General features: G+C 40.4%; 1 protein-coding gene across 2 annotated transcripts in view; it reads right to left on the minus strand.

Moving 5' to 3' along the window:
• The window catches only part of PRELID2 (PRELI domain containing 2), a 57,248-nt gene that overhangs the window by 17,153 nt on the left and 26,178 nt on the right, over window positions 1-13,917 (minus strand). Inside the window, exons 6-7 of one of the 2 annotated variants that reach the window (XM_083427112.1) lie at window positions 9,238-9,303; window positions 8,812-9,036 (exon numbers count right to left, since the gene is read on the minus strand). In XM_083427112.1, the coding sequence (XP_083283238.1) occupies window positions 9,247-9,303 (57 nt within the window). In that variant the 3' untranslated portion in view covers window positions 8,812-9,036; window positions 9,238-9,246. Of the gene's footprint in view, window positions 1-8,811; window positions 9,037-9,237; window positions 9,304-13,917 lie in introns of those variants that run through there. The other variant, XM_083427113.1, reaches the window with a different exon arrangement.

Here is a 13,917-nt window from a genome sequence, read left to right on the forward strand (position 1 = left end):
TGCAGTCTAAATAAAGGGGTGAACAGATGGTACACTACTGGTTTGATTCACCTCCAGCTGTTCTTTTTGTTTATCCCTATGCAGTCAATTGTTTAAACTATACAGAATTTTAATTCAGATGGCATGCTCAAGAATATTTCCTCATCCATGACTGTCACCACACCGCCACTGCCACACGATTTCTGTTCTCATCCTGAGGTAAAGTTCTTAACCAGAGGTACTACTTCCGGGTTTGCGGAGTCTGTAACCCGAAGTGTTTGTAACTCGAGGTACCACTGTACATTATAGCATTTGAGGTTTGCTCTCAGTTTAGTGTGTCCCAAGAAACCCTCCCCATTACTCACCACACTTTTAACTGTGAAAAGAATACAGGCAGATTGCTTTAAAAGCAACCACTCTAAAGTTTAGAGTCTAAACAATATTGTGACAAATTTAACTTTCTCTTTCCACCAACCTCCTATCTCCTTTGTAACTTACTTCCCCTCAGGAATTCATCTGTCAGATCTCCTGTTTTCTGTTAAACTCACTTTGCAGCATCCTCAGGGACTCCTTCTGCCCTTGTTGACTAGAATTTCTTTGATTTCCATGCCATTTGCTCAAATGCAAAAAGGTACAGTTAAAACAGGAAAGCAATTTAGGTTGCTCACTGAAGGACAAAGCAATCATGCCGTTTGCCGTTGCAGGCAATTGATTTGGACCAATAAATGAAAGGCGCTTGCAGTCATATGGATCCTAAAACCTAATTTACCTCAATTTTTTGCTTGTTAAAAGTTAGGCCATGCAAAGTGTGTAAGACAGACTACACTGAATCAAAGACATTTAGTGAGACTGGATTCCCCCCCCCCCCAACTTATATTCTAGTGTTGTGCCTTTATATTTTCTCAGGATTTCTCCTTTCTACACTTTTTAATGTTGGCCGGTGCCATTTCCCTCCTCCAAGAGATCTGCAAATGAGGCCCTTCTTGTGGACCCCTTAGGAGAGGCTCATGGTGCAATGCCCCAAGATGGACACTGTTTATAGCAGCTCTCATAGAAATATAGGGATACAGAATGTTTTTCTAATCTGCAGGCTGTAATTTAAAGGTGAACATATGGAAAGGCCTCGTTGCAAACTTACTGTTCATATTCCGTCTTCCAGTTTTACCAGTGTGGTTCAATTTGCTTGTCATACTGTTCTCCCTAAATTTTCCGCGTTTTCACTCTCCTCTTGAGATGCCCATTTCAATTCCCAAATAATATACTCCTTGTCCTCTGTGAGACAGACATTTCTGACAACACACGCCACCTTTCTTTAATTTTGCAAAACCTGGCAAATCCTGTCTTCAGAATTCTTTTACATGCACCTCTTTTCTTGTTTGTCCATAAAGTGCTCAGTTACTATTTTCAATGATGGGCAGGATCCACTCATTTTCTCATTTGGCTCCATTACATGACAGGCTGTCATTTCCTTCTGTAACATTGCACACTAATTTAACTGTGTGCTACCGCCTTAACCTCTACAGCTAAAACTGATCGTACATCAAGGTCCCTGCCAAAAAGATCTGTATACTGCTTTTGAGAAACCGGCTGCATAAGAACATATTGTTTCCTGAAAGAAGAGTTCATTGGAAAAAGAGAGAGAAAGAATTGACTACAATCTAATGCACGTTTTCCTGGTGGTAAGCCCCACTGAACATGCTTACTTCTGGCTATACAAGCTTAGGTGTGCATTGTACGCCCTTGACTTGTTTTCTGCTCCAAGTGGAGAGGGGTGGAAATGAGTGTCTCTGAGACCCTGTTGTCATGGTCAGACCACTTGCTGGAGATATTTGGATTCATGGCAGCTATCACCTCCACAGAGATGGGGGACCGACTGAAATGGTGAACCCAAGGAAACTTACAGAAGGATCCCTTAATGCTCCAGGGGGCTTCCCAACAGATAGAGGGGATATTGTCAAGACTCTCTCCTCTTGTTGTGGAATGGCAAGGTGAGAAGGTGTGCTGATATGAACGCTCCTTCATGCCCTTTCCAGTATTGCAGTGCCCACAAAGCTCCCTGACCTGCTAAGGAGCCGCAGACAATGAAACAGACCGGACAATGGCTACAGCGCCTGCAATGCTGATGGACTGCTTTCCCTTTGGTGGGGCATATGTTGTACGGGTGATGTGTGGTTACCCATCGCTATCAAACCTATAGTTACGTAAATCCAACTAACAAATATACCCACAATGTAACAGGCTGTGTTTAACTATACAAATTATTTATACATCATATAAACATAACTCTTTTCACATTATCTAATTGAGTAGAAACAATTAAAGACCAACATATAAAACAGGAAATACAAATAGATCAGTTTTTATATACGTAATGTCCAAATAGAAGCTTTTGTGTTCCATGTATGTCTTTGTGAATACAGGTGTCAAACACAACTTTAAGGAGCAGTACTTGCAAAAGATGAACTTTTCTTTGTAATGTTCCACATCTACCTTTGCAAAGTATAGTTGTTGTGTGCAACTGCTGTATGCAGGTATCAGATGAAGAATACGAAAGATCTTAACATATGCCTTTTCAAAATATAGTTGCTATATGCAGGTATCAGACAAAAGAACTCAAGACAAGGATTCCCGGAATAATACCTTGTTTCGCCCTGCCTGGGTTCATCAGCTGTGCATACTCATATTTTGTGTATCAGAGACATGTGTGGTTACCAGCATATTTCTACCATGTGCATGGAAGGAACGGGGGGCAGGAAAAAGAGGGCTGGAATGAATGCTTATGTGGGTTACAGAGAACCGCCAGATTAAATTATTGCAAAAAGGTACACAGTCTAATTGTGTGATAAACAGAAGGCTTTGTATTTGCTACTTCACTTAGAAAATGAAACAAGTGACAGTTTCAGAACAGGTCATTCTGCATTTCTATTCACCATTTCCAGGAAATATATGACTGTGAAAGATACTTTATTTCAGTGGAGCAGACTATCGCTAGTTCTGACATACTGCATTGAAATGTGTTAGACATCAGTCAAATTTATGTATCTGAATAAAGAGCAACGGAATCTAGCACAAAATGTCGCTAGGTATTCTCATCCCCAAACAGGAGTGCTCCTTTTCAAGGTGCCAAACCACCATCCCCTCCTCCAGGGATACCATAAGCTGCAATGGTCAATCAAGCAGGTCAATTCATTCTTCCTTCTAGCATGTTTTTCACACTCAACATTCTGTGGCTACTAAGCATGCCCAGTCCTTATTGGGCCACTACTAGGGAAGGACTTCTTTTTAAATATTTTTTTTTTTTTTTGTACTTCTGCATACACCAGCCTGGCCAAGCATACTGAAACATCCCTCTTGTTTGTCAGAGGCCCTATTTTGGCTGCACATCTGTTGACACTCACCACTTGAATTCATTATTAGCAACAGTGATGTTTGTCATGCTCAACTGCAATTACTGAAGTTCTTATAAGGCAGAACCACATATACAATGCAGTGAAGCCCCACAAGAATGGCAAGCGATAAATCCCAGATGGAGTTACAGCCTCAAGTTAAAGTCCTAGAATATGGCTAGATTCCATGTGGCCTAACTTGCTCACAGTCCCTCCCTCTACAGTCCCTTGAATTTCTACATACATGCCACAGGTAGAGGGGTGTCTGCCTGTCTCTAAAAGTTAAAACATGCTGCGTTTCCTGGAACAATAGTCCACAGTACTACAGTGCTAGACACCTTAACACAGAAGTAAACCCCAGTAGTTGAATGGGGCTTACTCCCAGGTATATATGCATAACTGTGTTTACTATGAAATTCACCAAGACCTGTCTTGGGGTTATATGTGTAGAATCAATCTGTTGATCACATAGCTAATCGTTTTACAATGTCAAATCAGACGCTCAGATTTTGAAATCCTAACTTATCAGGGTGTCTAAGCATCAGTTGTCCTCAAAATGGTTGATTTTGGGAGATGTTTCACCAGGAAATCTTTCTCTTTTTTTTACAGAAAGCTAATCCATTTTATTACTTTACCAAACCCTTGAGAACGACAGCCCCAGATGTCAGCTCGTGACTTTTCTGCTGCATATTTATCAAAGCAATTTTGTGTGCAGTATTAAGACATTGAATGAAAAACGGCGAAATTTTTGAGGAAGACATTCTTTCCTCATTAATATATTCAACTCACAATCCTGACAAGTTAGAATAACCTTGTGGCCATTTTGTTATTCTCCACCCTTCCTGCTTTTTGCACAGGACTCATCCTTTATGCTGTTTTGCCTATAATTTCTAAGGAACTCATTTTGAAACCTGGTTTGGTGTGTGTGTTTTCGTTATACGTTTTAGGAGAGAAACAGAGTGTATGGAATATCAATAAGAATATCTGAAGGGCAAACATCATGAATGATCAGAACCCCTTTTTTAATGAGTTGTACAATTATTACAGAAATGGATGTAAGACAAGACAAAACCTTTATTGCATTAGCAAACTGCCATAGCAAAATAAGACAATACAAAAAAGAAAAAAGACAAACTAAAGACAAGCAACCCAGCAAAATTCAGGTGTTTTGGCTGGCGTAGTGACATTTAAGTTACCCGAAGACAATAATGCAAAGATATAATAGCCAGCGCCCAAAAACTAGTATGCGGGTATATATAAAGCACAAAAAGGCCCCAGAACAGACTCAGCATATTGAGTTAAAAGTAATAAAAAGATTAAAACAGGTCCAGGTCTAGGGCACGCTACCCTGTCAGAGTAGCCCTGAGTTTCAGAGCCTGCACTATGAATATTGCCACCCCACGTGAGATTTGGGGATTTGCGTCCACGAGAAGCGATTTCAAACAATCTTCCTTAGATGTAATGGTGGACGGGATCAAAAGGAGGAGCTTAGATCTTATTGGCTCATAAATAGGGCAGTAGAAAAAGAAATGTATGAAGTCCTCTACTTCATTCATTGTGCATGGACATAGACGCTGGGTAATAGGGGTCTTAGAATAAATCCCCTGCAGGAAGGCCGTGGGTATAGAATGGAAGCGGGCCATAGTAAACGCTCTTCTCAAGTTGGGCTCCGTCAGGTCTATCAAGTAGTTGGCAAGTGATCTTACCACTTTCACTTTAGGGAGCCACATGGAGAGGCGAGCTGAGGTGGACTGTGCCCGGTCCATGGCCTCGTCTCTTGTAAGAATCCAGGCCCGGATTTTATGTTTGTCCCAAGAGGACAGCGAGTCAAGATTTGGGAGAGAGTAGCGTGCAGTAATAGTCACCATGGCCTTGGACCATTTACTGCTTTGAGAACACGTTAAAAAGGCTTGCCTGGCTAGTAGGGGACCTGGGGCATTGATTAATTTACAATAAAAGCTAATAATTCTAATGTGGGCTCTCGCAACAATGGAGGGGAGGCCCAGTTCTGTTCTTAACTGTGCTGCAACCGAGCCCTTGGGGAGACCCAGTATCTTCCGTGCAAAAGAGTTTTGTAGAATCTCCAGCCGTTGTAGTGTTTTTAAATTCCACCCCCAGATTTCAACCCCATACAATAACATCGGGAGGACTTTGCTGATAAATGCTTTTCTGATTGGTGGAAAAACATCATTTATAATTTCATTAACCCATTCCCTTAACAATTGATTCGCAACACATATACACCGCAAAGCAAGTTCTGGGAAAATGAAAGATAGCTGTTAATGTAAAAATATTGCAAATGATTATGGGCTAAGAATTAAGTTCTCAAAACATTTTTTATGTTTAACATCTGGAGGTGGGGACGAGTCTGTATTTCTTTCTAGATCACATTATCAAGACACAGATGTCAAAGGCACTTCATGAAGTTGGTTGCTTTTAGACATCAAGTATAGTGTTCAGGCATTCTTACATTTCAATGCTGTTTTGTAGTTTACAAAGCTGAGGGCTATATCCAAGCATTCAGCAGCCAGTAGCAGGCCCTGTAATCTGCAAGCAAACATGCAGTTGACAAGGCACCCAACAACCTTGCCTGTGGTTAACTGAAACAATCTGTGATATTGCGTAGGCCTTGCTATTAGAGAACATACATGCCGAAAGGTTTTGTGGTGCATGCAGTGTGACTTGAGGTAGACCTATCTATACATTTACAGTCTCCACAGAGACGCACAGTGCCTCGCCATGCAAGTCACACCTATTGCAAGAAGAATTCCCATGCCTTCACATTGCTGTGCCTCCACTACATCCTCCTGCAACTGCCAATAGGATGTCAGGAGTCCATATGGTACGCTGCTCCACACAACAGAAGAAGAGAAGAAGAGTTTGGATTTGATATCCCGCCTTTCACTCCCCTTCAGGAGTCTCAAAGCGGCTAACATTCTCCTTTCCCTTCCTCCCCCACAACAAACACTCTGTGAGGTGAGTGGGGCTGACACAGCCACACAGAGGGCACTTTAAGATTATTGTACTGTTTAGAGAGGGCCTTAGAAAAGCTGCTTTCTGATACATCGCCATATTTGCACCACCTGACATACAAATGTATTTGTGCCATCCGTCAACAGTACAAGATGCTCCCTTTTTAAACGCTGAGATTAATCTCCACATGGGAAAAGGAGAGGCTCTGGGAACTGCTTGGAAAAAAAGCAGAAGAGCTCCTCCAAACTCTGTAAGACCTGATGGTATATAAAAATGAAAATTTCTAGCTTCCTGGAATGCAATGAGTACATGTAAAGCAGGTGTTAGCTACAACTTAGCAAGTCAGAGACATAATGTGAGGAAGAATCTAATGAGCCTGACATACAATAGTGTTCAAGGAGGACTATAATAAAAAATTCAAGAAAGTAATTATCTCTCTTGCCTTATTTTTTTTTTTAAAAAAAAACAAGAAGGCTGACCTTAATATAGTTGCAGAGACTATATACACACTCCATGAAACAAGATTGCAACAGCATTATTTGGATTTCAAACCTCTCCAGCTGGAAGACTGTTACTCATGAAACCAGGGGTAGTCACCCTTTTTATACCTACCACCCACTAATGCATCTTTCTTGATGGTAAAATGTCCTCACCGCCCACCAGTGGTCGATGGAAGGAGGATTCAGATTGTGCCGTAGAACTCCCTACTGCCCACCTAGAATCCTGAAACTCCCACTAGTGGGCGGTAGGAACCGGGTTGACAACCCTTGCATTAAATAGTGCAAGATTTCTACTGCACAAGATCCTGTCCTCTTCCAAATGGCCCGAGAGTAGTAGGGTGCCAAGGCAATTATACCGGTCAGCAGGTATTAGGTTAACAGGTAGTACGTTCTAGGTAGCTGGTGCAGATGAATTCTGGGGGGACTCCCAGACAAAACAGATGCTATTTCACAACAGTGCTACGGACTCATCTGAGCACTTAAAGGGCAAAAGCAGATTTGCTTAGTGCCCAAGTGCTGCGCTTGCAGTACTTTATGAGGTACTGTCACTGGCAATGCTCATACCATAACCCTGCTTCCAGTTCAGTTCAAATGCACACCCAGCTTCCCTGTTTGTTGCATTCCTATTTTAACACTTAAATCACAGATCCTTGGATCCTTCCTTCTTAAGGGCTCAGTTGCTTCTCAGCACTGAGAAGGCTTGGAAACACGTGTCTATTTTTCCTCTTCTTGCTTTCAACGTGCTTAGCGAGAGGGAGCAAGAAAGGCAGGCAGCCAGCAGGGCAGTTGGCACACTTTTCAGTCCCATTAGCCAGCTGTCAAATAGCTGTTCAAATGACTGGTTAGGCTGGCTCATTGCTAAAGGAAATGAATTAAAAATGACCTGACATAACTGCTGTGCCGGGTAAATCTAAATTTAATCCAGACTGCTCCAGCAATCTCAGCCATAAAACTGCAGGTGACAAGGTTGAAAAGGACATGGTTTTATGTCAAAACAACATAATCCTCCCTACTGCTCCAGAACATATTTTATTTAACCAAGACTTAAATATTTCTAACACTGAATGTGTACCTAAGCATCACCCAGCAGACCATATTATGTTTACAATGTCTATCCGGTGAAGAGGAGTTACCAGATTGCGGTTATTAATTGTCCTCCCAGCACTTCACCTAATGTAGAACGCTGACAACATTTTGTGCAAATAAAAAGGAAAATTTTTATATATGCAGACATTTAAGTACTTCTTATTAGCATTGTGGCACACAATTATTATTGTTAATTATTAGTAATTTGCAAATCTAGCGTTAGTTCTCCTTTATTTCAGAAAAGGGCATTCAAGTAACATTTCATATCTGAAGATAGAATGGTGTACACACACATTTTTTTAAAAAACATTACCAAAAATGTTCAAGAAAGAAACGAAAACCTGAGCCCTTATGTCAACTTACCACTTAATTAGATGTCAATTACCTAGTTACAAGCACTGAAAGACTAAACAAGTTTTCCATCTTTTTAAAGAGGGTTACCACTGAATTCAGCATTAAGTTAATAAAGATTCTGAGAAGCTTTTGTAGGCTTGAAAAACTAGCAAGGTTTGACAACAGTTCACATTTTGGAGGGATACACTGGCAAACTGGAGATGCATTAATAGCATTTTGGAGGTTTTAAAGAATGGTATTTGCATAATACAAGAATTTTGAAACTAAAATAATCTTGCAGTTCATGTAGAGCCTTCATGAGATACAGATTCACAGTACCTGTTAATAAAATGCCTCCTTTTCAGTTGCACTGCTGTGGAATAGATTCTCTGCCCCGAACAATGGACCATGTATTAAAACAAGAGTAAAATCTTGTTTCTTTTGGCTGATAGTCTTTCCATAGTGCCAATGTGTGTGGGTTTTTTTGAGGGGGTGGGTGGGAACCTTTTTGATGATTAGTCTATGGGAGATTAAAGTGAAACTACACAGTGATGTATTTTTCCAAACCATACTTTCGTTCGCCATGATCACACAGGTTTACAGATTTTAAGTTGTGCCATTCCACATGTGCTGCTTAGTTTGTAGGCAATTGTCTTCCTTCAACTCAGTCTTTCCTTATTCGTTAATCTAACCCATAAAGTTAACTTCAGCAAGAAGCAGGCCTGGTAATGAGGACATATTGCTGTGGTTCTACTTTAGACACATGGAGATTTCTCCTCCTGTAAGGTACAAAAAAGTGTGTCTTAGGAGAACATTTATAACAAACCAATCAATAGCCATTTGCTCTCGTTTCTAGAACTACTTGAAGAATACATATATTGTCCTCCATGAAAAATATAAAAGGGGGGGGGTTACTTTTATGAAAACTACTGAATTTGATTATAACATTCTTATAAAAGAAACAGTATAAACATACTCACATTTCCTCATTACAAAAAGGGGCTCCCAAACTGTTCTTGTAGAAGTTTCTCCATTATCGTAACACCCTGTAAAAAGAACACAGACAGTAATTTTGAACCGTCTGAACATTTTACCAGCACACAATAGCTTTACAAATTGAATCTCTCTGTTCAGAGATCATCTAAGCAGATCAAAACCAATATGACTAAGAAAATATATCAATCTTTACTGCGACGCCAAGATTGGTGCCCACCATTCTGGGTCCATACAAAAGATTGGGGTGGGGCAACATAACCCATCCTGGAGCTTTGTCTAGGGGAAGCCTCAATATGACTTTGGATTTCTGCTTCAGTGACAGGTAACCTCTCCAGGGGTAGTTTGTCCTCCATTTCATTCCCTACTGTTTTGTCCTCCTTAACTCAAAGATACTGGCAACCTGATGACAGAGCAGTGCAATGGTGCACTGAAGCTCACATCAATGGATCCAAAGGAAGGAAGGAGAATGCATCACATGGTTGAGGACAGCAATAGCTCAGCAGTGGAGTCCATGCCTTGCATATAGAAATGGGGATTCTAGGTTCTGGTGATCATCGGGTCACACTTTTGGACACTCCAGATTTGTGTGCCTACTCACAACTCATACATGCAATTTTAAGTACAGTGAAACTAGAGCTGGAGCATCATTTTGCCTTGTTGTCATTTGTGGTTGTATAGATGGGGAATCTCCTCTTTACCTGCACATCTACATAGTGCAGAATATTATTTCAACCCAGGACTAAGTCTGTTACAACTATGGGAAGTATGCCGGCAATATGCAAACCACAACCTGGCAGATTGGTTGTGGTAATTAACTACATGTTACTTGTTTTGCAGCTGCCATCACACACCTTGGCAAGCGTTGAACAATGACCATGAGCGAAAGCTCTGCAGCCACAGGATCTCTCTGTTCCCTTTTAGCAAAAGGGAAGTTTCTACCCACATAGTAAAGAATGCCCCCCTCAAAAAAAGACACAGCAGGTTTCCTGTCTCATAGTGCAATATCATGACAAATATGAATCACTTCCAAACAGCAATAACCTGAAGAGACCAACATTCAGTTTGTTTTATCATCAAGTAATGCAAAGGTTTTCAAAGTGATGCTTTCCAAATTCAAGCCAAACATTACTTAAAAGAAAAAAATCAGGGAAAATGCTTTCTCTTTCTCTTTCATTTCCAGAGGAAGTGAGAATGGGCTAGCACAGCCCATCTGTCCAAATTAAGTTTACCACCATTTACTAAGTAGTTAATTGACATAAGTGAAAACCCCGAGGTCTGCCTTGAGAATTTAAAAATGTTATTTATTGAATCAATTATGTTCAGACTGTGACAGTTGCTTTTTCATTTCTCCTCTTAGCACAGCAGTTTTAAGGGAAATTGTTTGACAGAGGGGCTTAAGGAAGCAGAGAAGGGAGATTTATGAAATGAAGACGAAACATTAAATGACAGCTATTAGTAAGCACCACTGTTCTTTTCGATTAGACGAGGCTCAATCAAAGTCTGATCAATATATTCCTTTAAACTAAAGCTCTTGTGCTTAAATTTTGACATATGAGATCAAGCTTCAGAATGTTAACCTTACAACATGATGCACTTGAAACGTAAAGGAACCTATTCCTACCTATTAAAATGATATAAATTATGTTAATTTTTTTAAAACCATCTTTTGAAATGTGGCTTAAAAGCCCTTTTCTTTACTTTTTAAACTTTTTCTTCTTTTAATTCAAAAACTCATCAGATTACTAACTTCACAGCATAGTTAGGTGTTCTATTCAGACACAGTCAGTTACATAAGGTTCCCACTTATTTCAGTGCAACTGAATATCTGCTAATGGGCAGGGCAATCCTAATGCTGCCCCAAGGTTGCTTAGAGAGGTAGAACCAAGCACTGTATCCAAATCTCTGCTGGTCAGGGCAGAAAACAATGGATGGGTGGGTGTTTCTTATTTTTTGCTGCACCAGCTCCAGGCAAGCACTCCACCATGGCTCTCTGCAGCAAATGGACAAGCTTAGGATCAAACAAATTGTTGCCTTGCAATGCTTTGCCTTTGAAATGGCTTGTTTCAAGGACTTACACTTCCTACCTCTGGCAGGAAAACAACAGGCAGTACCTCTGCAACAGTCTGCACTTTCAGTAGGCGCAGTTTGGACTTCCGTGGCAGCGGAACTCCACTACCCTCTGCCTCCTGGACATAGCCACTGAATTCATTACATATTGAATTATACACAATACATATTAAAACAGTATTTGACATAAAATGATTGGTTATCATCACAAAATCTAACAAAGGGTGTCCATGTGTGGTCTTTTTTTTTACACTCCTTTCTCACAGATATTTTTTGCACAGATATTCATTGGTTCCCTGTTAGCTGGTACACGAAGGCCTAACAACAACATGATCCTAAGTTAGCTGGCTTAAAAGTGGATCTCATTGAGTTAAATGGGACTCGCTGCCTGGCAAATTGGTACAGGCTGTAGTCCTATGACAATTGACACATGGGAGCAGGTCCCATTAAAGAAAGTGGGATTCTTCATAAACATGCACAGGGTTACTCTCAACATGTCTCCAAAAAGTACACTCTCTTTAGCATATGTTAAAAGACGTAATAGGTCAAGTAGTTAAACTGATCTTACAATTCTCACCATTACATAGATGTAATGTACAATCTAGACAACATTTTAAAACGTTTCTCTAGTATACGTGTTCAAGTAAAAATTATAATAATTTATCTGAAAATATTCCCTAATTATCTAAGGATTTTTCCTGAAATAACTCAAGGTATTCTGCCATATAATCTTGACTTGTTGAAACTCATTGAGTCATATTCAAAAAAAATCTTGCAGTTTTTCAAATATAGTCCCCCCCCCCCAAAAAAAAAACTTATTATACTTATCAGTTTGATCTTAAAGAGTAAAGCAGATCACCCCGTCATGGTCATTTAAATTCTAATATTTATATATCCCTTCTCCTCACAATCTCAAATTTTCCTTGCTGTATATTCAATTATAGGTCATCTATTACAAAAGCCATTAGTGACATTGTGGCTCCAACTGTACTCCATTTCCATCTTATGTTTTTGACCAATTTGATAATAAAAAAACCCAATCTTTTTATACTTCTCTTGGATATTTATTCATGTCACTAAAAGCTTTTCTGATTGACAAGTCACAGAACAAACACACACACAAGATTCACTCCCCTCAAATACTTCCTGGCTCAGATGCCAAAGCAGAGGTGGGCAACCTGCAGCCCGAAATTTATATTACATGTGTTCCCTCCCTGCCACCACCTCCAAGATGCCTCCTGAGCTGTCCAATTCCCTCCCTCCATCAGAGCTTTCTATTGCTGTTTCTTAGCATCTGGTATTCAGTGGCACACCGCCGCTGAATGCGAAGGTCTTCTATAGCTCTCATGACTAATAACCACCGACACACCAATCTACCATGCGCTCGACTAATCCTCTTTTAAACCCAGCTTAGTTCGTGGCCATCACATCTCGTTGCAGCACATCCCATAAATTATTTATTCATTGGTCTGTCCTAAATCTACTCCAAATCAATTTCAACTTGGGCGATCTCAAGTTCTAGCTATTATGAAATGGAGACAAGCTTCTCTCTATTACCCACACCACACATAAATTTTATGAGCCTCTATTATGCCCCCCCCCACTCCATAGTCTAAACAAAAAAGAGAGGCCCAAACGCTTTAGCTTTGCCTTGTGGGGAAGGTGCTCTGACCCCTCAGTCATTTCGGTTGACCTTTTCAAGACTTTCTCCAGCTCTGTTATATTCTTTCTGGGAATGGCCAGAATTGTACACACACTATTCCAAACGTACCAGATCCATAGATCTGGATAAGAGAACTACAACTCTGGCAGCTTTATTTTCAATGCCTTTCCTAATAATCCCTAGCAAGTATGGTCATACTTGCCAGGGAAGGCCAAAGTAGTCAGGGGATCCTCTAAATGAGTCACATGATAATGAATCCTAACTATGTGTTTTAGAAACAGTGAGTTTTTAGAAACAGTGGCTGAACCAGGGTTTGTTTTAACCACGGATTGTTTCAGAAAACGTGAGTTGCCTCATAGAGAAGTAAATAAGCTACAGCTTGTTTCTCCAAGGCTGGGCTTGTTTTCTAACTGCCCTTGTTTCATGCTTCTGTAGTTTGGGCAAGCATCTGAGGTCAGGTAGCCAAATAAACCATGGTTAAGCAAGGCTACTGGGTTCAGACTTAGCTCCAAATCAGCTGAAACAAACTGTGGCTCATAATCCAATAAGTCATGGCTTCACAAGGTGGTTTGCCAGGAACAAAACCAAGGTTACTGGGCTGGTTTGGATTTTCAAACCGTTCACACTTTGGCAAAATAAGCCAGGGAGCTATGTGCAAATCTGGCGAATGGGTCTAAATTAAGTGGCAACACTACCTGATTTGAAGAGTATATCCATTCGTGACAAATAAATATATACTTATAGCACCGTTTAAATGTTACAGTACATGTTTTCCAACCTCTATAACAATACAGGTAATTCTCCCTATTGAGGTGCATCAGGTGACTGTTTCAAAATCTAAAGCATGTCCCTCGTAAGTACAGTGCATCCATCTATTTCTTCCTAAACTGTGGGTTGCTCATGAATTCCTTGCCTTGCTTGTGCCGTGTATAGA

Source organism: Podarcis tiliguerta (genome assembly GCF_965153285.1).
Source record: "Podarcis tiliguerta genome assembly, chromosome: 2".
NCBI classification, from domain to species: Eukaryota; Metazoa; Chordata; class Lepidosauria; order Squamata; family Lacertidae; genus Podarcis; species Podarcis tiliguerta.